Here is a 25210-nt window from a genome sequence, read left to right as displayed (position 1 = left end):
GTCAATTATGGCCATCGAGGAGTCACGTTCGGCTGGAGAGAACTAGTTTTTTTAAGGAGCAAATTAGTGTGTATATATATATATATATATATATATATATATATATATATATATATATATATATATATATATATATATATTTGTATTGTATTTTGTGTTTTGAGAATTTGATTGTAAACTTTGCTTCTAGAGCACTTATAAAATTAGTGATGTTTTATTTGTATTTGGATAATAAATATATGGAATACTAATTCATAAAATGTTTCATATTAAATGTATTTTTTTAAAAATTTTATTTGTTTAATATAATAAATGTATTTCTCAAAATACTAGTGAGAATTTGAGATATGTCAAAATATTAAAAAAAAGCGCAACCTACGAAAGCGCTGCTATAGGGGAGGCTACGAGAGCGCTTTTTCTGGAAAAGCGCTCTTATAGGGGGGTCTACAAGAGCGCTTTTCTGGAAAAAGCGCTCTTATAGGGGGGGTCTACCAGAGCGCTTTCAGAAGCGCTTTTGTTACCTACGCCAGCGCTGGCTTTCACAGCGCTTTTAAAGCCCAAAATAAGCGCTTTCGTAGGCCTTCCATGTTGTAGTGTTTCCTGTAAAGGATTCAACATAATCTTTCGGATATGGCATTATCTTGAAGTCCATCAAACTTCGATTATTATTTTGCAATAGTGTTTCAATAGCCATGAGTGTCGGTTCTTTTAGTTCTGCATCGCTCATTGTCAGAGCTATGATAAAAAAAACAAAAACAATTATTCAATGAATATCCTTTTACACGCATTTTCCACATGTTTATAAAAAGTTAGTTTTTAGTGTATAATTACAAATATTTTCCATACAACACGTTTTATAAAGCAACATTGTATGTAATTCAACAAAACTTCATGAACACAGGATGAACGAATGGAAACTTCAACAGGATTTAACAAAACTTTTAAAATGTAATGTAAAGCAACAGTGTATTGTTGCATCATGTAAAATAGACTAATGGAAATTTCATGATCACAGGTAATTATGCATTTATAAAATCTTGGGCAAAGATGTATTGTTCCATAATAGGTATGATAAGGTGTTTACTTCTCATGCATCAAGCTGTGAGTAGTCAGAGTAAAAAATCATGGTCCTTGCAGGGATGGAAACTTTATGAATCAAACTAAAAAAGAGCTTCCAATTCAGTTGCTCAAAAGAAGTGGAAAATTTTAAATGTTACACCTATATGAATCGGTACTGTTGCCTAGAAAAGAATGGAACATCATTGAAGTATATAGTTGAGGATGGCATTCAAACTGTTACAAATTAATAGATAAGAGGTTCCAAGTTTCATGCAGAGGGGTGAGAAGATTATAATTGAGAAAAAAATTGAAACACAAATTATAATTATAGTAAAGATAAAATACCTTGATCTCTTGTGAAGACGCGTTGATCATAAAGAATGTCATCCGATAAATACATCCAAGTCTTTCTCCAAACATGTTCGGGTCTATTCATGGATGAAGATAGCAACATTGTCACAAAAAGCTTGCGTAAAAATGGACCTGAACCCCAATGATGCGCCTCTTTGATGGTCTCGACAAACTCACAATCATCTTGTAAAAATCCCATCGCAAAGCATGCATCTCTAAAAGTTTTGAGTTTTTTACCGTCAACCATCTTGATGTCTTGATAGCATAAAGGACCTTTTTTGACAGTGAGCATCATCCTTAAATAAAACAACTCGCCAGTGCTTTGAGGAACCTAAATGAGGCGACCAATGGTATACCCTCGTTTCCTAGGTTTCCAACTTCGACTTCGTTTATGATAAAAAAAAATTAGAAACAAAGTCTCCATAAGTTAGTAATCTTCCTTCTTCATAGATTTTGTTAGCCTCGAACCAAGCTGTAAACATAGACTCTGTTACACTTGGTTTGAGCAACACATCACCAACCTGCTCGTAGTCTTTGTAGTACACGGAGTTTTCACCTTCCATGTGAAAAAACAATCTCTCTACGGCTGGTTTTCTGCCATGTATAGAATAAGAAAATATTCTCCAACATGCCTCACTCGAGGAGATGTATCGACAATCCAAATATTGTTTGATCTCGTCAACGTTATTTTTGTCTTGGCCTTGTATGATTGCTGAAATTCTATCGGAACCTTTGTTTATATATTTGAAAAGGTATTTGATAGAAGTACTTTGGTTGCACCATTCCATGTTAATATGGGCTTCGTACTTCAACAACAAACTTGGATTGTGAGGAACAACACGACCACTATGAAAGATGATGCCATTTTTTTCAATGGTGTGTCCGTTGTTTCTTCTCCTATAAACCAGATAGCCTTCTTGGTCCACTATAGTCGTAGGTTGAAATTTCTTTGGGTAAAACTTGGTGCACCTCATGTCTTCCGTGCAAGGTGCGTTGGGATTTGCCAAACCACAAGGACCATGAACCATGTGAGATTTGACCAAACTATACAACCGAGGGTGTGTTTCGGGATCGGGCACTTCGGCACTGATTATCTTATCAATGTCTTCTGGACCTGGATATTTGTTTGAAGGATGCAAGAAGATCAATATATGGGCATGAGGCAATCCTCTCTTTTGAAACTCAATGGTGTACATATCTGCCATTGGAAAAGCAAAAACAATTTAGTATTACTGTTAGAATTTATATAAGCAAATCAAAGTTTTGGGAGATAATTCCCTCACAAGCAAGTACTTTCCCAATAACACCTTTTTTGGTTAAATCTGTAAGCAATTGATCAAACTTGATTTTGAAAACTCTTGAAATGATATCCGGTCGATCTTGAGGCTTCAAATGAAGAGGTCCGAGTACTCTTTGAATCTCAGGCCAATTTGGATTACAGGTAAAGGTAATAAACAAATCTGGAAATCCAACTTTACTGCATACAGCCATTCCATCATAGAACAGTTGATCCATAAACCGACGTCTGTCGACAAAGGACGGAGGCAAAATAACTCGTTTACCCATGCTTAAACCTGGATTTTGACTTTGTTCTCCCTCTTCATTTAAAGAGTTGTACTTGGACACTCGAAGCTTTGGTTGATTTTTGCGTAGCCATTCAAGTTTCTCGGACTCTAACATTGTGTAACCATCGACCAGAAATTGTTGGAACAACCTTCTAGAAGATAACAAAGTCTTAGCTTCGTTTAACCTGGTTTGAATGCGAAAGGCCAGAAATTCGCGAATTGTGAGCCTATTCCTCATGCTATTTTCGTTGACAGGCAAGTCCCTATGAGCGACATCAGGTCTATAACCGTCCTCACCATAAGGAAAAATCAAAGGATACTGGTAAGCCATGTAAGCGGCATGGAGTTCGTTGATTCTCTGAAGTCGTCCTCCTCTTGTTTGCATTATGATATCCCGCATTTCTGCCGTGTCAATATCACCAACAACCAAGGCTGCAACTTCAGACACAATAGGTTGATTATAGACTCTCCCATCGGTGGATCGGCTAGAAATGAGTCGTAGCTTCAGGTTTTGAGTTTCCCCACTATTTAACCATTGTCTCGCCATTTGAAATCTATTAGCATGGAGATTGAATTCGTAAAGCATACTGGACAATTGGTTTACGACAGCAGGATGAATGTTTTCTTTGTTCCTTGACATCCAAATAAACTTTCATTAATAAAAACAGGTCATTATCAATAAAATTCACTACATTATATAATTCATGTTACAACCAAAAACAGTGAGTAATCAGAGGCCTTTACCTTAGTCCATGCATCCGGTTTTCCACCTCATTTTTGGTGTCATAAATATATAATTGAGCAAATTTCAGTTTTCCACCTTGAGGAGGCAACAAACTTCCAATTCGATGACACGTTTGACCTTGTATCCTCATGGTTGGGGGGCCACGGCCATCGTTAAAACGATTGTCAAACTTTGCTCTCGGTGATGTAAATGCAAACATCATATTGTAAAGTCGGATATGTTGTTGAAACATCCGGCTAACTGTATTGTCATGATCAAACAAAAGTTTTGCAAGCTGTTCCGGAGGATGTTTTAGGATTGGTAGTTCAAATTTTCCGTTCCCACAACACATCATAAACTTTGGGTTTGCTGAATGTGTACTTTTGTGCATCCTCTCTTGATACCACATCATTGCTTTACAATAACAACATTCGATAAGAGGGGAACCGGTATCGTAATATTCTACATAAGCATACAATGTATCAATTTTAGAAAAGGAAGTAACAATGGATCAATATTGTTAGTTTGTCTAAAAGTACTGGGGAAAATAACTTACCTTCTGAATATCCCGTTGTGTTGTCGTTAATTGAAAAAGGTGCTTCATATTCGTCTGACTCCGAACAATTATCATCTTCAGATAGATAGGTTGTTATGAACAAACACAGTAAATTTAAACATGAGAATTTGAGGTATTAATTTACTGTTAATTCAAATAGGCATGGTCTTTCAAAATATGTTTTATGAATATACTTTTGAGTAATCGAACGTAGTATTAAACTTACCTGCAAAAGGGTCGTAGTCGCTATCATTGTCAGAGTCGCTATTAAAATCCATATTGACTGTAGGTGTAAAAATCATACATGTTGGCTCCGTTCTACGATGGTGGTTGTTTGTGGATTATGACACCGACGGCACCTTGTTATTAACAGCCTGGTTTCTTTCCATACCTATTTCAACTGCAGGTGCTGATGTTGTAAACACATTCCTGCAGTCCACAAATGACTCGTCAGTGATTATTATACAGTAGTTATTGTATTCAATTAAGTACATCATGTTTGGTACCTTGCAAGGGGTGTAACAGTTGCAGTGGACTGCGCCAGACTCATGGTATGGATGTTGAGCTCTCTATTTAAACCCAATGGCATAATTGGATCGGGCAATTGTTTTCTAGGCCTCCCTCTAGATGGTTTGGGAACTGTTGCACATCTGTATTTCAAATCCAATTTAATAAGTTGTAACTTAGTGACTTCTCCAAATTGGTGGAAAAATGGTAAACTAACTTTAGATGTATGAATGATGCAAATTATTTTGAATTTCAATAAGAACTACTCAGTGCAATAAGCTTGGACTTAATCTATTACTGTTTGTTATACGCATGAAGTAACACAACAATTTATGCCAGAAACTATTATAATAATCTAGTCACCTAATTGAAAAGAGTTTGGTATTGCGAAATTTGTATACCGTGGTTTTGTTCTGGAATACGACACGTGGTTTAAATGACACGGTTGTTGATCTGCCAGAGCTGGAACTTCTATGATCACATTTGGATTGCTGATAAGAAAAAAAATGTTGCTTAGATAATGAACGAAAAAAATGTAAAGTCGTGGGAGAAATGTAGTCCTTCAACATCAGGGCATTTTTGTACCTATTTTATGTGTTCGTCCCGAGAGACAAATTCTCCGTGGCATTACCATCCGCTGCTGGTATAGGAAACTTTCTGGTCAAGTTCCTAGCCATATTTGGAATTCCATAGTGATTCTTAGGCCTACCCCGACCTGGTATGGAAGTTGCTGGAGCTCTGTTGAGATTTAAAATCATGAAAAGCATTAACAAAAGTATGTATAAGAAATTCTAACCCCTGATATATAGTAAATGGTTATATATGTAAAGGCTTAGTGTGAACAATCGAAGTTTCCAGCCTAGATCACAGTTTCTTGAGAACAATGTCTCTTATCTGAAACTTGAGTTCTTTGGATCAAGCTTTACTTGACACACAAGTTAATGTGAACAGGGACACTATGCATAGTTGAATAAATACCATTTGAGATTGCTTAGCTCTTAATTTGCACTAAATAATTAAAGGTGTTCAAAAGAAGTCAACAGAATTAACTAACGTGGATATTGTTAGAACAAGATTTGTTCTGATCAATATTCTTAGTTTTGATGATAACAAGGATATGAATTTTGTGTGAGATAATGTGGTACTCTAATACACTGCAATTTCCCTTTCAGGAAATATATAAAGAGTATGCACAAATCAGCGCTCAGAAGCTTTGACTCAGAAGGTTCAGCATGCAACATCAGAACATGGTCTGGCAAGACATCAGAAGATGGTCAAAGCAGAATCAGAACATGGGTCTATGGAAGCATCAGAAGAACTTGAGTTCAGAAGCAGAAGCATTGAAGTTCTCATGGTATCGCACTCAGAAGCACTTCAAGGTCAGAAGACAAGAAGATGCTCTGCACCAAGCTGTTTGACTCTGATGATATTCAAACGTTGTATACACAAACGTCAGATCAGAAGCAAGTACAAGATGGCAGGCTACGCTGACTGACAAAAGGAACGTTAGAAGCTATTAAAGGCAACGTCAGTAGACACAGCGTAAACAAGGCTCGAGGTAGTTGACAAAAGAGTGAAACATTAAATGCAATGCTGTACGGAATACGCAAAGCATTAAATGCTCCCAACGGTCATCTTCTCAAGTGCCTATAAGTATGAAGTTCTGATGAGAAGCAAGGTTACCGATTCTGAAGAATTCTGTGAATACTAACTTGCTGAGACGCTGTTCAAATCAAAGCTCAGAAACTTCATCTTCATCAAAGCTCACTACATTGCTGTTGTAATATATTAGTGAGATTAAGCTTAAACTTTAAGAGAAATATCACTGTTGTGATTATAGCTTTTCAGAAGCATTGTAACACTCTTAGAATTTGATTACATTAATTTGTAAGTAACTAGAGTGATCAAGTGTGATCAGGATACTCTAGGAAGTCTTAGCTTGTGTCTAAGCAGTTGTAACTAGAGTGATCACGTGGTGGTCAGGATACTCTAGAAAGTCTTAGCTTGTGTCTAAGCATTTGTTCCTAGAGTGATCAGGTTGTGATCAGGATACTCTAGAAGACTTAGTCGCGGACTAAGTGGAAAACCATTGTAATCTATTGCGATTAGTGGATTAAATCCTCAGGTGAGGTAAATCACTCCGTGGGGGTGGACTGGAGTAGTTTAGTTAACAAAGAACCAAGATAAAAATAACTGTGCAATTTGTTTTTATCGTTCAAGTTTTTAGACTACACTTATTCAAACCCCCCTTTCTAAGTGTTTTTCTATCCTTCAATTGGCATCAGAGCGCCGGTTCTAAGGTGCAAGCACTTAACCGTGTTTAGAAAAGATTCAGGAAGAGAAAAACGCTTCAGTAAAAGATGGCTGGTGAAATTCCAACAGATCCACCTGCATCTACATCTGGCTCTGCTGAGCAATATAATGGTAACAATGGTTATACTAGACCACCAGTATTTGATGGTGAAAACTTTGAATACTGGAAAGTTACTTTCTTGGTCTAGATGGTGAATTATGGGATCTTCTGATGGATGGTTACAAACATCCAGTGAAAGCCAGTGGCGTAAGGCTTACAAGGCAAGAAATGGATGATGATCAGAAGAAGCTTTTCAAGAATCATCATAAATGTAGAACTGTTTTGCTGAATGCTATCTCTCATGCTGAGTATGAGAAGATATCTAACAGGGAAATGGCCTATGATATATATGAGTCATTGAAAATGACCCATGAGGGAAATGCTCAAGTCAAGGAGACTAAAGCTCTTGCTCTAATCCAGAAATATGAAGCCTTCAAGATGGAGGATGATGAAGACATTGAGAAGATGTTCTCAAGATTTCAAACGCTAACTGCTGGATTAAGAGTTCTGGATAAAGGCTATACCAAGGCTGATCATGTAAAGAAGATTATCAGAAGCTTACCCAGAAGATGGGGTTCAATGGTGACTGCATTCAAGATTGCCAAGAATCTGAATGAAGTTTCTTTGGAAGAGCTTATCAGTGCCTTGAGAAGCCATGAAATAGAGCTGGACACAAACGAGCCTCAAAAGAAAGGTAAGTCTATTGCATTAAAATCTAATTTTAAAAAATGCACTAACGCTTTTCAGGCCAAAGAAGAAGATCCTGAAGAATCAGAATCTGAAGTAGAAGATGAACTGTCCATGATCTCCAGAAGGGTAAACCAACTCTGGAAGAGCAAGCAAAGGAAGTTCAGAGGCTTCAGAAGTTCAAAGAGATTTGAACGAGGAGAATCTTCTGATGACAGAAGATCTGACAAGAAGAAGGTTGTCTGCTACGAATGCAATGAGCCTGGACACTACAAGAATGAGTGCCCAAAACTTCAGAAGGAAAATCCCAAGAAGAAGTTTCATAAGAAGAAAGGTCTTATGGCAACATGGGATGAGTCAGAAAATGAATCAGACTCTGAAGATGAGCAGGCAAACATTGCACTGATGGCCACTGTCAATGATGGATCAGAATCTACATCAGAATCAGATTCTGAAGAGGTATTTTCTAAACTATCTAGAGAAGAGTTAGTTTCCAGTTTAACAGAACTTCTGGAACTCAAGGCTCATCTTAGTATCAAATACAAAAAGCTGAAGAAGCAGTTTGAATTTGAAACTAAGAAGCTGGAAGTGGAAAATTCTGAACTGAAGGAAAAAGTTTTAAATCTATCCAAAGATGGTGGATCTCCTTCCGAAACAGAAAAATCCATTCCAAGTCTCAATCATATTCTGAAAGAATATGACTCGAGCTTCAGAAAGTTCTTATCTAGAAGTATTGGCAGAAGTCATTTTGCTTCTATGATATATGGTGTTTCTGGAAACAGAAGGTTTGGTTTTGGCTATGAGGGATACCTCACATAAATTTGAACCTATTGATGATCTGAAGATCACATACAAGCCATTGTATGATCAGTTCAAATATGGCCATGCACATGATATTAGGCTCACTTCACATGCACAGAGCTTTAACACTGTTCACACCAAGAAGCATGTGACTCATCCTAAGAAATATCATGCTGACAAACCTAAAGAATATCATGATGTTCCTCCTGTTAAATATTATGCTAAACCCAAGTTCAATCAGAACTTGAGGAGAACTAACAAGAAAGGACTCAAGAAATTGTGGGTACCTAAGGAGAAGATAATTTCTGTTGCAGATATCCTTGGCTGCAAAGAGGACAGAAAGCAAAATGTCATGGTACCTGGACTCTAGGTGCTCGCGACACATGACGGGAAGAAGGTCTACATTCCAAGACCTGGTGCTTAAACCAGGTGGAGAAGTCAAGTTTGGAGGAGATCAGAAGGGAAAAATCATTGGCTCTGGAACCATAAGTCTTGGTAACTCTCCTTCCATAACTAATGTACTTCTTGAAGAAGGATTAACGCATAACTTATTGTCCATAAGTCAATTAAGTGACAATGGTTATGATATAATCTTCAATCAAAAGTCTTGCAAGGCTGTAAGTCAGAAGGATGGCTCAATCCTATTTACAGGCAAGAGAAAGAACAACATTTATAAGATTGATCTTTCAGATCTTGAGAAGCAGAAGGTGACTTGCCTTATGTCTGTTTCTGAGGAGCAATGGGTCTGGCACAGAAGATTAGGACATGCTAGTTTGAGAAAGATTTCTCAGATTAACAAACTAAATCTGGTCAGAGGACTCCCTAATCTGAAATACAAATCAGATGCTCTTTGTGAAGCATGTCAGAAGGGCAAGTTCTCCAAACCTGCATTCAAGTCTAAGAATGTTGTTTCTTCCTCAAGGCCGCTAGAATTCTTGCACATTGATCTGTTTGGCCCAGTCAAAACAGCATCTGTCAGAGGGAAGAAATATGGATTGGTCATCGTAGATGATTATAGCCGCTGGACATGGGTAAAGTTCTTACAACACAAGGATGAGTCTCATTTAGTGTTCTTTGAATTCTGCACTCAGATCCAATCTGAGAAGGAGTGCAAGATCATTAAGGTCAGAAGTGATCATGGTGGCGAATTTGAGAACAGATTCTTTGAGGAGTTCTTCAAAGAAAATGGTATTGCCCATGATTTCTCTTGTCCTAGAACTCCACAACAAAATGGAGTTGTAGAGCGAAAGAAGCAATGGATCAGAAGATCAAGTTGCTGCATCTTTAGAGAATCTCAGGATTTCTGAAGAGCCAACAGTCAGAAGATCACCCAGACTTGCATCAGCTCATTCAAAAGATGTGATCCTTGGGAAGAAAGATGATCCTATCAGAACAAGATCCTTTCTAAAGAATGACTATCAGAAGTAGTGATCAGAATCAGAAGATGTACAGTCTTTTCAAAACAACACAGCTGTCATCTATGAGTTTCTGAAAAAGAACGTGTGTCTGTACGGTTAATACTAGCGTGCAGTTGAAAAGACGCCGACCTAGGTAACTGTGTTAAATCATTTCATTTACCATGATTCTCTCTCCTAATGTCATTTCTCATTAAATGCATAATGATGTCTTTTTCTTGTAATCAATTTCTTTCAAAACAGTTTTTCTTTTCTTTTCTTTTTTTTTTTTTAATTTTTTTTCAAATCGTTTAAATAACCCGCTTCATCTTCATTTCTTCTTTTTTCTCTCTCTCTCCTTTTGTGTATCTCTTTCGTTGCATTTGTTTTCAAACCCTAGTTTCTGATTTGATCTCAAAGCATAATCATCATGAACCCATCTTCAAGTTCATCAAACCCAGCAGAAAGTCTCACTTCTACACATATTCTTCTACGCAAATATGGGTATGCTCCTTCGAAAACATGCATGATTCCCACGGACGAACTGGAAGTTCTTTGTGAATCTGCTGTGGACTTCGACAATCTTAGAGCAAATGGTTTTCAGTGTGACGTCAGAATTTTGGAGCAAGGATGGTCGAAATATCTTGATAGATTGGTTGGACCAAATTATCCTGAACTTGTGAAGGACTTCTGGGTACATGCAACGGTTACCCCAACTGCTATAATTTCCTTCGTACTAGGGCATGAAGTGGTTATTACTGAAAAAATCATCAGGAAGCTGTACAATCTGAATGATGAAGAAGGTTGGTCTGGTTTTCGACCTGGAACGGTTAACTGGCATCAAGTTGAAAATCAAATCTCTCTTGCCTTCGGATCTGATTCTCATAGAATGGGCACTTTGAGGCCGTTTTATCAAGTATGGGATGAGATTATTCTGGGTTATCTTCACCACAGAAAGAAGATGTTCTCACCCTCCGCCTACATCAGTCCGGATCACAAGTACACTCTCTTCTGCATTGGCAGAAAGATAGAACTCAACTTCTCTCACATTCTATTTGAGAATCTGAAGACTTCTATAGTTGAATCAAGAGAAGATGAAAGGGCGAAGTATCCTCATATTCCTAGAAAGACTATTCCTTTTGGAAGAATGATTTCAGACATTCTGATTGAAAGCAAATTGCTGGATTCCATCAGAACACTTGACGTATCCCATTTTCTTGGAGTAGTTCAAGGTCCCATCTTCAATGGTGTGGATTTTTTCAGACTAGAGCTCATTCAAAATGTATCTTCTGTGTGCACAAGCTTTCCTGACATTCTGTCAAGAAGAGTTGCTGTTGAAGGTTTTGTCTCCTTGTTTCATAAAGAACTTCATCAGGCTGTCAAGCTTCACCTGGAAGATTGTGTTAGGAAGCAATCAGATATTGATCCTGCTTGGATCCGTGGCAGAGTTCTTCTGTCCAAAGCTGATCTTCTGAAGAAGGATCAGAAGGAACAACAGGCTAGGCTAAAAAGAAAGGCCCGAGAAGATGAGGCCAATAAAGCCAAGAAGCTGAGGGTCACCTATGATCCTGACAAGGTGTACTCTCCTGAATGCAGGGAGCAAAGGATCAGAGACTCTTTTCACACCACCAGACCTACACGTGCTTCTTCTGAATCCGTCACCAGGCATATTTTTACTTCACCTCCGTCTGTTCCTAAACCTTCTCTCCAATCACCTCCTTCTGAAGCAAAAGTAAACTTCATTATACCAAATCCTTCTCCATCATCTCTTTCCACTCCCTTTCTAAACCCCACACCTCTTAGTATTCTTCCCCCAACTCCTTCTGATAAATCTTTCTCACCAATCCCCTTCATATATACTCCATCCTCTTCACAACCTATATTTTCTGATACTCCATCCACATCAATCATTCCCTCAAATGTTCCTTCTTCTTCATCCACCGCACCGCTACCTTCTTTATCCCATCCTTTACCTATCAGAAAATCCAAACCCTACTGCCTTCTCTACCCTGACTACAAATTCACCTTCAATCCACCTGAACCCGAACCCTATGCCTTCTTGGAACTGTTCAGACATGTGGTGATTAGCAGTCTAGACCTTCTGAAGGATGCCTTCCTAAATGGTCTGGATGATGTTTCTACAAGAAATCTCTGGAGAAGCTTTCGCCAGGATTTTCAAGTAGGAGCAATGGGAGTACAGAAGAGACTAGTGGCTGCTGCCCCTGGTTACCCTGGTTACCTTCTGGAGGGTGATAATGGTATATACTATCATCCTCTCAGAAATTGTGTTGCTGCTGAGGAGAAGCCCTTTGTGGATGAACTGGAACAAGCAAGACTGGCTGCTGCATTAGAAGCAAATCCTTGCAGAGAAATTGTGGTTTAGAAACCTCATTTCTTTATCTTGGTTGGAGACTTCAAGACTCTCTTTGACTTTCTGAGGGAAAACCCTTCTAAGAAAGACCCAAGCTTGGTCATTCCAGAAGTTGTTGACCCACCAGAAGTTGAAGGTCCTTCTGCCCCTAGGAATCTAGCTGCCATTCTTCAGGCACTTGAGAATGGAGATTCTGTGATTTCGGCTGCAGAATATGAAGATGCTTCTATGCAAGAAGCAGATGTAGAAGATCTTGTTGCTGAAACAATTCCTATTGAGGAAAACCCTACAAAAGATCTATCAATGGAAGCTACAGATCACAATGCCATCACTGTGGATAGAAGCTGTGAAGCTTCTTCTGATGAACCTTCCCGTCTTGCAAGGACTCTGGAAGTCATTCAGAAGAACCAGGATGAGCAAAGCTCAGTCAATGCTGAGTTTAGAGCTTTCATGGAGAGGCAGAATGAGCACAACAATGGGGTTCAAGATATGCTGGCCAAGATCTTGTCGAAGCTAGGGTCATCTTAGATTGAGTCTTAGTTGTTTTGTTTTTTGCTTTACTGCATCTGTTTTGTGCATCTTCTCTTGCTTATCCTCTTGTACTTCTGTACTTCTGTCTTTTTGAGCCTAAATGAAAATTATCTATTTCTTCCATATGTTTCCTTTTGTTTTTCATCTGAATCTTTTATGTTTTTTTTGATGTTATGACAAAAAGGGGGAGAAAATATGATAAATGATCTGATTAGTATTATCAGTTACCGGGTAAAAAGGCCCCACATTTCTAACAGAACTTGCAAAGTTCTATGGTTTTTGAGTGTTGACTTGCAGGAATTGAAGATTCTCTTTAAAGCTCAACATGAGAAGCAAATTCATGAGGAGAAGCAATTCTAAAGAATCAAGCTCTTGGATTCTTGAAGCAAGCTGAGTGCTATGAAGCTTCAGAATCAAAAGCAAGAAGCAAGAAGGAAAAATGTTCAGATATTCTGATGATAGAATATGCTCTGAAACATTATGTCTATCTGTTCTGATACATATTATGTGGCTCTAATACATATTATGTGTTCTGACTCATTCATGCTGACTTTTGTCGTTTAGCGTTGTTCTGTAACATTTCAGGATGTAGAGATGCTCTGATGATGCTCTGGTACATTCAACAATGTTCTGATACAATCTAGCATGAAGTGATGTAAGAAGAAATTCAAGCTCTGAAGCTGTCCTGATGGAAGCAAGAATCAGAAGCTGTGAATGTTCTGAAGATCAAAGAAATTCAAGTTCTGAAGCTGTCCGATGGAAGCAGGAATCAGAAGCTATGAATGTTCTGAAGATCAAAGAAATTCAAGTTCTGAAGCTGTCCGATGGAAGCAGGAATCAGAAGCTGTGAATGTTCTGAAGATCAAAGAAATTCAAGTTCTGAAGCTGTCCGATGGAAGCAGGAATCAGAAGCTGTGAATGTTCTGAGGATCTAAAGAAATTCAAAGTTCTGAAGCTGTCCTATGGAAGCAAGAATCAGAAGTCATGAATGTTCTGAAGATCAAGCATATGTGAACGTCTCTACTGAAATACTCAGGGAAGTCTTTTATTATTAAAATTCTTCTAGTATTAATTTCAGGGGGAGATTATCTATCTCAGGGGGAGATTGTAAATCTCAGGGGGGGACATATTCACATGCTTATGCTTTAGCTGTGTAATTGTCTTTAGCCGTCTGCTCTTTCTGATCGCAAATTCATATCATTTATATATGTTTTTGTCATCATAAAAAAGGGGGAGATTGTTAGAACAAGATTTGTTCTGATCAATATTCTTAGTTTTGATGATAACAGGGATATGAATTTTGTGTGAGATAATGTGGTACTCTAATACACTGCAATTTCCCTTTCAGGAAATATATAAAGAGTATGCACAAATCAGCGCTCAGAAGCTTTGACTCAGAAGGTTCAGCATGCAACATCAGAACATGGTCTGGCAAGACATCAGAAGATGGTCAAAGTAGAATCAGAACATGGGTCTATGGAAGCATCAGAAGAACTTGAGTTCAAAAGCAGAAGCACTGAAGTTCTCATGGTATCGCGCTCAGAAGCACTTCAAGGTCAGAAGACAAGAAGATGCTCTGCACCAAGCTGTTTGACTCTGATGATATTCAAACGTTATATACACAAACGTCAGATCAGAAGCAAGTACAAGATGGCAGGCTACGCTGACTGACAAAAGGAACGTTAGAAGCTATTAAAGGCAACGTCAGTAGACACAGCGTAAACAAGGCTCGAGGTAGTTGACAAAAGAGTGAAATATTAAATGCAATGCTGTACGGAATACGCAAAGCATTAAATGCTCCCAACGGTCATCTTCTCAAGTGCCTATAAGTATGAAGTTCTGATGAGAAGACAGGTTACCGATTCTGAAGAATTCTGTGAATACTAACTTGCTGAAACGCTGTTCAAATCAAAGCTCGGAAACTTCATCTTCATCAAAGCTCACTACATTGCTGTTGTAATATATTAGTAAGATTAAGCTTAAACTTTAAGAAAAATATCACTGTTGTGATTATAGCTTTTCAGAAGCATTGTAACACTCTTAGAATTTGATTACATTAATTTGTAAGTAACTAGAGTGATCAAGTGTGATCAGGATACTCTAGGAAGTCTTAGCTTGTGTCTAAGCAGTTGTAACTAGAGTGATCACGTGGTGGTCAGGATACTCTAGAAAGTCTTAGCTTGTGTCTAAGCATTTGTTCCTAGAGTGATCAGGTTGTGATCAGGATACTCTAGAAGACTTAGTCGCGGACTAAGTGGAAAACCATTGTAATCTGTTGCGATTAGTGGGTTAAATCCTCAGGTGAGGTAAATCACTCCGTGGGGGTGGACTGGAGTAGTTTAGTTAACAACGAACCAGGATAAAAATAACTGTGCAATTTGTTTTTATCGTTCAAGTTTTTAGACTACACTTATTCAAACCCCCCTTTCTAAGTGTTTTTCTATCCTTCAGATATATTCGACAAACTTCTTGCTTCACTGACGATGTATTCTTGTACAGGAGACGGTTTTTGCTTAGATTCCAATGAGGAAGGAGTAAGTACTTCATTTTCCTTCGTATTAGAATTGGATGCAAAATTGGAAAATAGATTTCTTCCCAAAGTTTCTATCTGGAAGGACCTGAAATTTGTTTTAAAAGCGTGTCTTGATATGCTAGGTTCTGAACCTTCGAAACGTCCACTTAAGACAACAGACTGGCCAACAATTTGAGTGCTTGTATTAATGTTATTAAACGATGCGGTCAAATCGAGCAAAGGCTGCCTCGGTGTTTTTGACATTAGAGTATTCATCATGGTATCACCAGGCAGTAGTTGTTGAGGATTGTATTTTTGACGTTTGGAACGATTCTCTTTCAAAATCAACGATCTTTTTTATCGTGCCTTTTTCTCGTTACGTTTTCTATCAAAAGGGTCCATAATTGGCAACACAAAGTGACCTACAACAGTCAAGCAAAATTCATTTCACTTCAGTTAGTAGGTGTAATTAAAAGACAAATGACATTGGTTCTCTAACTATGCATTGGTGTACACCTACCAATGTCATTTACTAAACATTTAATGAAGCAATGGGAGAGTATAAAGATTGGTATGTAAAAAAGGTTTGAAGTTCATGCCATAAACACATATAACTTGGTAGTTGCTCAATCATAAATGAGTTACACCAACTGAATTAATTGTAAGATTGGTACGATTTCAGATTATTATAAAATGACCATAATGAGAGGGAAGTAAACCATGTTTCAATAACAGGTTCTTCTGAATTCAGAGCAGCACTGAAGACCAATCCTTTTCAAGATATTCAAACTAAGGTGAGTAACTCAACCCATCCCACAGCTTATTTATGTACACCCTAATAAACCAGCATAAGGTATTCCACTACCATGCTTAGTTTCATTTTTTTATAATAATGGAAGCATAGGTGTTTATTTTTTTTAAATAATCTCAACTGTAGTGCATCCAAGACAGTAACATAGACAGAAAGAGTAGATATGTTTTATATGCTCCATTGATGTTTCTTTTAAGAACAATGAAGATGGTTTACCTGTAAATCTTAGTGTTTGTTATTAACAGTTTGGGAGATCTGTCCCCACTTGCAACACAGGCATCCCATAAACTTCATCATTTTATCTTCTTGTTCAAGGTATGTTAGTTAATATTCTTATTCATTATAAGTTTCACATAGTATAAGTTATGACAATTTTTTTAACACAGCTGATTTTCGTTATTTAATGGAATTCTTTCTCCATAATAAACTATCTAAAAACAATTTGTCACAATTATAATGAATGCAAACAGGGAATTAAAAAAAATGGAGAAAAGTCTATTTTTGATAGTGCCACATTTTGTCAGGGACACTGGAATAATTTTAAATGATATAAAATTGTCTCATATATGACAGTCAAATACGTAGCTGAAATTAGTAAGCAAATATATAAAAAGATTGAGTGGACAACGGTTCGGTTCGGTTCGGATTCGGGCCCAAAACCCAGAACCGAACCAACCCTCGGGTGAGATTGTTGGGCCCAACTTCCGACCGTTAGACCATTCGGTTTTCTCGGGTTCGGGTTCAAGCGGTTCGGTTAGCAGAATCGGTTTTTTTCGGTTAATTTTTTACTGGGTCAATTTGAATTTTAAGCCCAATCAGAAATTTTTACTTTTTTACCTGTTAATTTTGATCTCAGTTGTTGGGCCAGTTTCAAATTCTAGCCCAACTTAAATCTTTGTTAAAATTTGTAATTAAATTGTTTTGACTAATAAACTAATAAAAAAAATTAAACTATTATATTTCATTTTTTTCATTAAATGTTTTGTCTTACATCTGATAAAACCTATTAAATCTATTTTAATTAAAACATAGAAAAATAAAGTAAAAATATAATATTTAGTGATATTTAAGTTTATAATACTATTACAATATACAACTTATAAGACATTAAAATTTAATAGTGAGATAAAATATTTTCTGTCCATGATTCATCCAACTCATTCATGCAATACCTGTCATCAAAAATTTAAATAAGTGATTAATAATAGTAACAAAAATATAAATTAATAATGAATAAAATTCAAAAGATACCAAAAATAAATGATTATCAATATTAATGATTATCAATATTTGATTTAAGTACCAACATTAAAGTTTATAAATTCTAATAAACCATCCATTATCATACACATTAACCAGAGAAAAAAAACATTTTTAAAACATTTTTATTGGTTTAACAGGAAACCACAAATCCAAATGAAGAAATAAAATAAAATAAAATAATTTATAAGTCATTATTTTATAAGTCATTAAAACAGGCCAAATTAAAATGTTAAGAAAAGTAATAAAGGAGAGGAGAGTTGAATTACCTAAACACAATCATGGAAAATGCTTGAAATGATTTCTTTAGCTTGAGGATGTTTATCAGAACTATATTCTACAACTGATTAGGAAGAGATATGGTGAAAAAGAAAATTACAATAACAAACACAAGAAACCATTCATACAATATCTTGAGTTGCTGTCATTGGCTTTTGATCAGAAAATCCTCTGCATAGACAACAAAACAATATTCAATCTACAATATTGTGAAAGTAAACAAGATTGACAAACAAACAAGTATAGGAAAATGAACAAGTTCTACAATAATAGATAGAGAAATAGAAAAAATCTTCAGCAAATAGGTCATTAGAAAACTCCTTGTCTTAAGTTTTTAGCAAAAAGTTTCCTTTTCAAGGGCCTAAAATTTTCTGGATCTTTCCAGCTGCAACAAAATTATACAAACTATAAAACAACTATGAAAGAATAAACAAAACTTCACAGAATATAACAATCATAGTCTTAGTGTAACTCTCAACAAAATCTTCCCTACTGTGTTATCAAGTTTTCCTGTATCAAAATCTAAACAAGTTATAAAAGTTATAACAGAAATAATAAATCAAAATCTTTAACACTTGAGAAAGTGTAACTTTCAACAAACAAATCTTTTCTACTGTGTTATCAAGTTTTCCTGTATAGACAACAAAACTAATGTTAAAATCTTAACACAACAAAACTAAAATCAAAACTAAACTAATATTGCAAAGAATATGACAGCACCATTTCCACCAAAACCTGAAACAAAACAAGCATATGCACATAAGGTCTTAGGCTTTAAATGAAAGCTTAAACCAACAACTTAGCTCACAACATGAGAACTTTTGATAAACCTGTCTTTGATAAATCTGTCTAAATACAGAACATAATCACAAATTGAAGTTTATAAATTATCTTGATTCAAAATAGTTACCTTTTTATTTCAACCCACTCTGATGCATCATCGAATCAAGATCTGAAATCCAAAATATATAAACCCTAAACATAATCAACAACACTAAATCATTTTAAAAAAAACTCTAAATCAACGGCCGCCGCAGGGAGATGGGTTAGGGTTTGCAACATTTGGTGCCAATATATAGAATTTTAGATTGGGCTAAAAAATGGACTAGGGTTTGTAAAATTGGAAGCATCAGGATAGAGAACTTCAGATTGGGCTGGGGTTCTAGGAATACATTGGGCCTAACAATCATTAACTGTTATCTTCGGTCGGAATCGGTTTCCGACGGACCCAAAACCAAACTCCGAACCCGACCGTGTAGACCCATCTCAACCCTTTTCTTCCTTCCGCCATTACCCGCAAACCGACTCAATCCGATCCGCTTCCAAAATCTTCCATCGGACCGGTCGGATTACGTCGGACGGTTGATTTCTGTCCACCCCTAGATTGAGTTGTTGCAAAAGTGAAATGTCAATGTCTCTAAAAGTCTACATGTGAGACATAGACCTCAAGAATTGTAAATTAAAATTGACAATACATTAAATTGGCAATGGAAAAAGCAAAAGTGAAAGTATAATATATTGACTTACCGTGTTTCAAAGCCCCATGCATTTAAGGTTGAAGTGACCTTAATCTAAAGATTTTCCCATAATTATGGTCTTTGTACTATGAAGAAGCTCATATGTTGCAGAAGTATGCAACAATATATCAATGGATGCTGTTTCCAATGAAAGAAATGATGACAGCCTGGTTTGTACAATAGGTAAAGTTGAAAACCACTCGATTTGGTGAGAGATACACGGGTACATCCCAAAAAATAGCATGCTGTGTTAACCTACACCATGTTCGGTTTCCTAAAAAACGGGATTGAAATGAAAAGTTAGAAAAGTTGCAAGTTTTAACAAAACCTGATTAAAACCCTTAAAAAACCTACAATAAAAAACATTCAACATTAAATAAGAATGTGAGAAAAGAATAGGTTATAACAAAACAATGTTAAACTGCATTCTATATACACAGCATATGTAATGTATCAACTTTAGTTTTAAGTTCAAATGACTCCATGATATATAAACTGATCACTCTGAACTGTGGTCACTTGATTAAATATATAATTCTGCAAAATTGTACCTCACCTCACTATAGTATTTGATTAACTTTAGTTTTAAATAATTCTAATCTTGAGCTAAAATGATCACCATTCAACTAAACTGTAATAGATTCACCTAACATGTGTTTTTGATAACTAAAGTTTTGATTTACTTTGGTAAGTATTGAACTAAACTGATGAGATGGATATTTAGTTATTGATTAAAGATACATGGCTGCAAATCAAATATGTTGTTTTTTAGGAAAGGCTACCATGAATTTTCAAGTTTGGCAAATGCTATGCACCATCCTTGATTTAATATATAGATTACAGATTTGGATACAAACCAAATCAAGCATATATCCAGGCCCGTCCCCAACCAGGTGCAGGCAGTGCTACTGCACTGGGCCTCACAATCCTGGGGGCCCAATTTTTAATATTACTATTAAACAAATATATAAATAAATAAAACATTAAAAAAAATAAAAAGCAAAAGGTACAAGTCTCTCACCTCTTTCTATTATCCTCTCTTTCTCTATCAGTATTATAACAACACAACACAACAGTTCAGCAAGCATAGCAACGATAAAAAAAATAAAGAAAATCAAACGCTGTCAACAAGAGAACAACACCGCCATCGCCGTTCATTGAAACGCCGCCGTAACAAAACTCCGAGCTGTAGTGAAACACAGCACTGAAACCACCATCTTATGAAGTTATGAGGTACGTTTCTGACTTTTTGTTCTTTTCTTTAATTTTTTCAAATTCTCTTCTTATGGTATTAATTTATTGTAAAACTAAATGATAAAATAAAATGAATATATAGACTATAGTCATAGAATTTTGGTTGTTTTGTATTTTGTTTCATAGAGTTTTAGTCTTTCAGACAAACCTAATTACCAAAATATGAGGTTGTTTTGTAATTTATTTCATAGAGTTTTAGAAAAACCTAATTAGTAATTACTAAAATATGGGTTTGTTTTATATTGAGAAGAAGAGAGATTATTAGTAATTACTTAAATATGGGTTTGTTTTATATTGAGAAGAAGAGAGATTATTTCTTAATTGATTTTGTGCTGGTGTTGTTACTGTTATACTGTGCTGGCTGAGACTTGAGTGTTGTGATGCAAAATGTAAAACTAAATTGATTTTGGTATGTTTTATTTGAAAATTGAATATTCTTAATTTATTTTGGTACTTCCTTGATTAACATATAATTTTATTTTTTGCACATCATTTTTAATATTTATTAAAATTATTTTTTTCAAATATTTAGGCCCATTTTTTGAAGTAGAACAGGGCCTCTGACTTGATTGGACCGGCCCTGCATATATCATATATGTATGAAGGTGTATGCTTGGTAGATGCCCATCTTAAATAGGTGAAATAGCAAGCTAAGTGTAATAATTTCTGCAATTCTGCTGCATGCATATTTTACTAACCTACAGCATGTATCTACTATCAGTATGGAATGATATTCTCATTTGAATTGAAACAACAGTCAATACATATCCTAATTAAAGAGAACATTAGACAGCATACACTACTGTCAGCATGTACTACTAATTAGACCATCTATAATTGGAGCTGATATTATGGAATAAAATAGCAGTTACTATTTGGATTTAAACATTTAAGATTCATTACAAAACTATGTAAATGAATGAGTTTAAGAGTTAAAGTACATTAGACATGGCATGTTCAAATTCTTGATGAAATTGGCCAACAAAAGGAGCACATAATAGTTGGATGATATCCTTACAAAAGGGCGATATGCTAGATTAAACACCAAAATAAGAGAGTCATTGCTGAAATCAACCCACCAAATTAATCCTTTTTGAATTGCTTGGTCTTTTTTCCATTTTTTGCCTTAGTGGCTGATTGTTTAGGAGTGAGTTCTTCAAACTAAATGACATCGTTAATAGAGGTTGACGTAATAACCCTCTTGGCAGGAGTACTGCTGCAGCTTACAGAAGGACTCCCCGTATGCGTAGCAGCAGAATCTGGTTAAGCAACGCTTGATTGTTCGCAAGTTTGTGTGAGCCACATCAAACATATAAAAATCAGTTACCAAGGAGTATCAGAAATGGATAATTCCTTATAATATTGAACATAGTCTATCTAAAACAAAGTGATGTTGCATGAACATACTTGGTTTGGATTAAGAGTTGGAGAAGTTGTGTCCACTTCCATAACAGCAGCATTAGCTCCCTATATATATTGTAATAGGTCATTGTTTACAACTAATAAATGTTAAGAATAACCAAAAACATGCTTTAAAAAGATGCTGCTTACTTCATTTGGTGTGAGGTAGTTGTCAAACCTTTTGTAAAGGCCGTCCTCATTGAGTATTTTCACGACAGAGAATCGTCTGAATTGTGATTGATACTTGATACGAAAAACCATTTGTCTATTCAAGAGAACGTCCAGGTGAGTAGGCCATATCTTAGGATTGTCCTCTCCAGCCTATGGTAAACAACCAAGGATTAATACACATGAATTATTATATTAATGATATAAAGTAAGACAAACCAAAATCCTTAGTCAAACTCACCTTCTTCATAATTTCTCTTAATTCATGAGCAGTCAATTTAGTAAAAGGGATACAATCCTTATCCCAAAAAACAAAGATCCCCTTATGGTTATCATATTCCACCTCCACTTCAAGTTTGAATCTGAAAAATAAAAGGTTCAAATCAGTTTTTATTCAAGGCAACTATAGACAGATTGAACATTAAATGGAAGGGCAGATATGGTGCTCACTTGGTAACACGTTCAGCATCGGTATTTCCAGTTGATTCAAAATACCATCCAAACCTGCAGGCATTAAAACCTGTGGTAGTCCCAATGGTGGTTGCAAAATAGTCTTATTGGGTGAAAGTGTATAGAAAGCACATTTGATTTAGCAAATTAGAGTTTGCACTGTAATAAAATTATAATCCAAATAGAAATAATTCACAATAATATAATAATAGGCACACCCTTCCGAATTCAGATACTGCACGGATACTCTTCACCTCGGACAATTTCGTCCAGAAATTGTTAGCAGATTGAACAGATGAATCAGCAGTCAATGATTGGGAAGGGGCAGGTAAGTTGGAACCAAAACTGAATAAACACCATATTAGTCAAAACATATATCTATAATAGTAAATTAATCATTTTTTAAAACTTTAAGGTTAAGAGCATATTACCTAGCTTTGAATTCATCTACTTGTGGATGTTCCAAGTTGATGTAAAGTTTAGAACCGTTCCATGCGTTGGAAAGACATGGTAATCCCGACACTGAAATGTATAGTGTAGAAAGTAAATATTAACATATCAAAAAACAAATGCATCAAAATGAAACAACATACATAGCATAATCAGAAAATGAAAATTTGAGTTTGTCCAATGAGAATCATAGTTTATGGCAAAGACCAATTTGGCTTACCAAACACTGAAATGTATAGATGTAAACATATTGTTAACATACCAAAAAATAGATGCATAAAAATGAAACAAAACACATAGCATAATCAGAAAATGAAACATGTATTTGGCTTGCACCATGCATGTGTCAATACGATAATAGTAGGACCAGCAAAGTTGTTAGGGGTAGTGTAGTTGATGAACTGTTTGCCGTAATCTTCCCATAACACCAGCTCAATCACATTGCCGTTGACATCACTTATAGTGACATTGACGCAAGATTTCCTACCACCACCTCCCGTTTGGGTCTTTAAAACATCTTGTAATACACCAATAACATCTGCAAAGTATGATATAGAAAGATCCATGTATGAAAATAGATAAATGTATATGCACAAAAGTAACTAACACAAACTAATTATGGTGAAACTTAATGTGGTGAAAGTGAAATTGTACCATATAAGTGGTCATGTTTGAAGTCTCCTTTGAGAAAGTTCTCAATAGGGTGAAAACTGTAGCTGTGAGTAGGAATTTCAGGTATCGCCACCTTCGTCATGGTAGTCCCTCCATTGAATATGAGTTTGAGTGGGTTAAAACACACCTTGAAAGGACCATCGTTCTCAACTGGCTCTCCATTATAAAGGTAGTACGTCCCATGCTCCGTGACAACCTCAACCCAATCTTGGAAGTCTTTTCCCCAAGTGGTCACGTGAATCTTATCACCCTGTGAAATGAAGATTAAAACAATGTACAGCATAACAGCATAACGGTTTCAATGTACAGAATAAGCAAAAGGCAAAGTAAATGTTCACCAAATGAAAAAAAGTTAGGAAAAACGCAACCTTTGCATCCTGAATAACGGCTTCAAGGTGTTGAGATCCATTTTTCTCAATAACAATCCACATATCAACAACCCGAATGTGCATTTTCCAGACCTGGTTTCCCTTTAGAAGATTTTTAATAAAAATGGGAGCCCTTGACATGTTTTCTACATAAGGTGAAAAGAATATAATATAAATGAGTAAACCAACACTCTTATATGAACTAAAACAATGAACAACAAAGAAACGATTGAAAGAAAAAGCAAGCATAAAAAGTGAACAGGAAAGTAACGAACAGCAAAATGAACAGCAAAATAAACTCAAGAATGGCCATATAAGAGAATACAAACAGTTTTGTACTTTCAGTTTCTCAGTAATGCTCTCGTTTTCTCAGAGCATGTCGTCGCTTGTCCGAGAAAAATCATAAAGTAAAATAAAAAACAAAGATGAGTAGTGTTTGCTATTCAAACTTGCCGGTGAAGAAACGACGAACGGGGCAAGGATACGACTGATGTTTAAGCTTTACAGGGAGGTAGTGTTTGCTTTGTTGTGTGGTTCCCAACGATGAAAAGAAGTTCTGCAGAGGAGTGGGTATAATATTGATTGGAGGGAAACGAAAAATGCTGAAAAGTTGAATGGAAGTACAAAACTATTTGAGTTTGTCCAATGAGAATCACACAAATGGCAAAGACCAATTTTTAATTTGTTAATTACTTAGATAGCCTTTTGTTAGTGTAAAATTTTTATGAAGGAAGGGTATATTAGTCAGTTTGGGCAACATTATAGTATTGGGTAGATAGTTGATACTTAAAATTAAATATATTGTAACGCTTGAAAGATTTCTAATTAGTAATTACCATGGTTTCACACATCATTTAAACTTCTTAATGAATCAACAACATTAGGTTTAGCCTTTGAGTGTTTTACCTTTGATACGGTTACTTGTGCATAGACAATCGGTCTCAAGTAATACCTTTTGATTATTCTCGGATATGTCTACGCCAAAACAACTTTAATATTGTTTTATATTTAATATTAAAATTTTAATATTTGAATAATATGTAAATGTACTCTAGAATATTCTCTTAGCATAACATTTTGTATATTAGTAGTAAGATATTCCTTCTACCGAATGGACTCCATCTGGATTTATATTACACGCCGCAATATCTTATTTGTCAACTTTGAAA

The 25210-nt window shown here is 35.9% G+C and overlaps 2 protein-coding genes across 2 annotated transcripts; both read right to left on the bottom strand.

Annotated features, from left to right (window-relative positions):
* Positions 1-1384: 1384 nt before the first annotated feature.
* On the bottom strand, positions 1385-4533 carry LOC131641335 (uncharacterized). Its single transcript, XM_058911640.1, has 6 exons — positions 4482-4533; positions 4256-4330; positions 3720-4161; positions 2694-3607; positions 1932-2608; positions 1385-1741 (listed from the first exon to the last, which is right to left on the bottom strand). The coding sequence occupies exons 1-6, from the start codon at positions 4531-4533 to the stop codon at positions 1385-1387; spliced, it is 2517 nt and encodes an 838-aa protein (XP_058767623.1).
* Positions 4534-4596: 63 nt separating this feature from the next.
* LOC131641334 (uncharacterized) lies at positions 4597-24182 on the bottom strand. Its single transcript, XM_058911639.1, has 15 exons — positions 24042-24182; positions 23656-23923; positions 23321-23539; positions 23222-23227; positions 22983-23073; positions 22768-22896; positions 22552-22605; positions 22343-22463; positions 22084-22254; positions 21940-21999; positions 19056-19186; positions 5375-5500; positions 5164-5253; positions 4762-4905; positions 4597-4684 (listed from the first exon to the last, which is right to left on the bottom strand). The coding sequence occupies exons 1-15, from the start codon at positions 24180-24182 to the stop codon at positions 4597-4599; spliced, it is 1839 nt and encodes a 612-aa protein (XP_058767622.1).
* Between the last annotated feature and the right edge of the window lie 1028 nt (positions 24183-25210).

This window comes from Vicia villosa, unplaced genomic scaffold, assembly GCF_029867415.1.
Source record: "Vicia villosa cultivar HV-30 ecotype Madison, WI unplaced genomic scaffold, Vvil1.0 ctg.003668F_1_1, whole genome shotgun sequence".
In the NCBI taxonomy this organism is placed as follows: domain Eukaryota; kingdom Viridiplantae; phylum Streptophyta; class Magnoliopsida; order Fabales; family Fabaceae; genus Vicia; species Vicia villosa.
This window is presented reverse-complemented; position numbering and strand designations above follow the sequence as displayed.

Excerpts from the sequence above, each read along its gene's own strand:
- LOC131641335 (XM_058911640.1), bottom strand. The coding sequence starts at position 4,533 with ATGGATTTTAATAGCGACTCTGACAATGATAGCGACTACGACCCTTTT. Across the intron at positions 4,162-4,255 it reads CACAACGGGATATTCAGAAG|AATATTACGATACCGGTTCC; the intron begins GTAAGTTATTTT and ends ATGCTTATGTAG. Across the intron at positions 2,609-2,693 it reads TATTGGGAAAGTACTTGCTT|ATATGTACACCATTGAGTTT; the intron begins GTGAGGGAATTA and ends TTCCAATGGCAG.
- LOC131641334 (XM_058911639.1), bottom strand. The coding sequence starts at position 24,182 with ATGTCAAGGGCTCCCATTTTTATTAAAAATCTTCTAAAGGGAAACCAG. Across the intron at positions 22,897-22,982 it reads GTAGATGAATTCAAAGCTAG|TTTTGGTTCCAACTTACCTG; the intron begins GTAATATGCTCT and ends GTGTTTATTCAG. Across the intron at positions 5,501-19,055 it reads CGGATTGAGTCGGTTTGCGG|AGCTCCAGCAACTTCCATAC; the intron begins GTAATGGCGGAA and ends AAATCTCAACAG.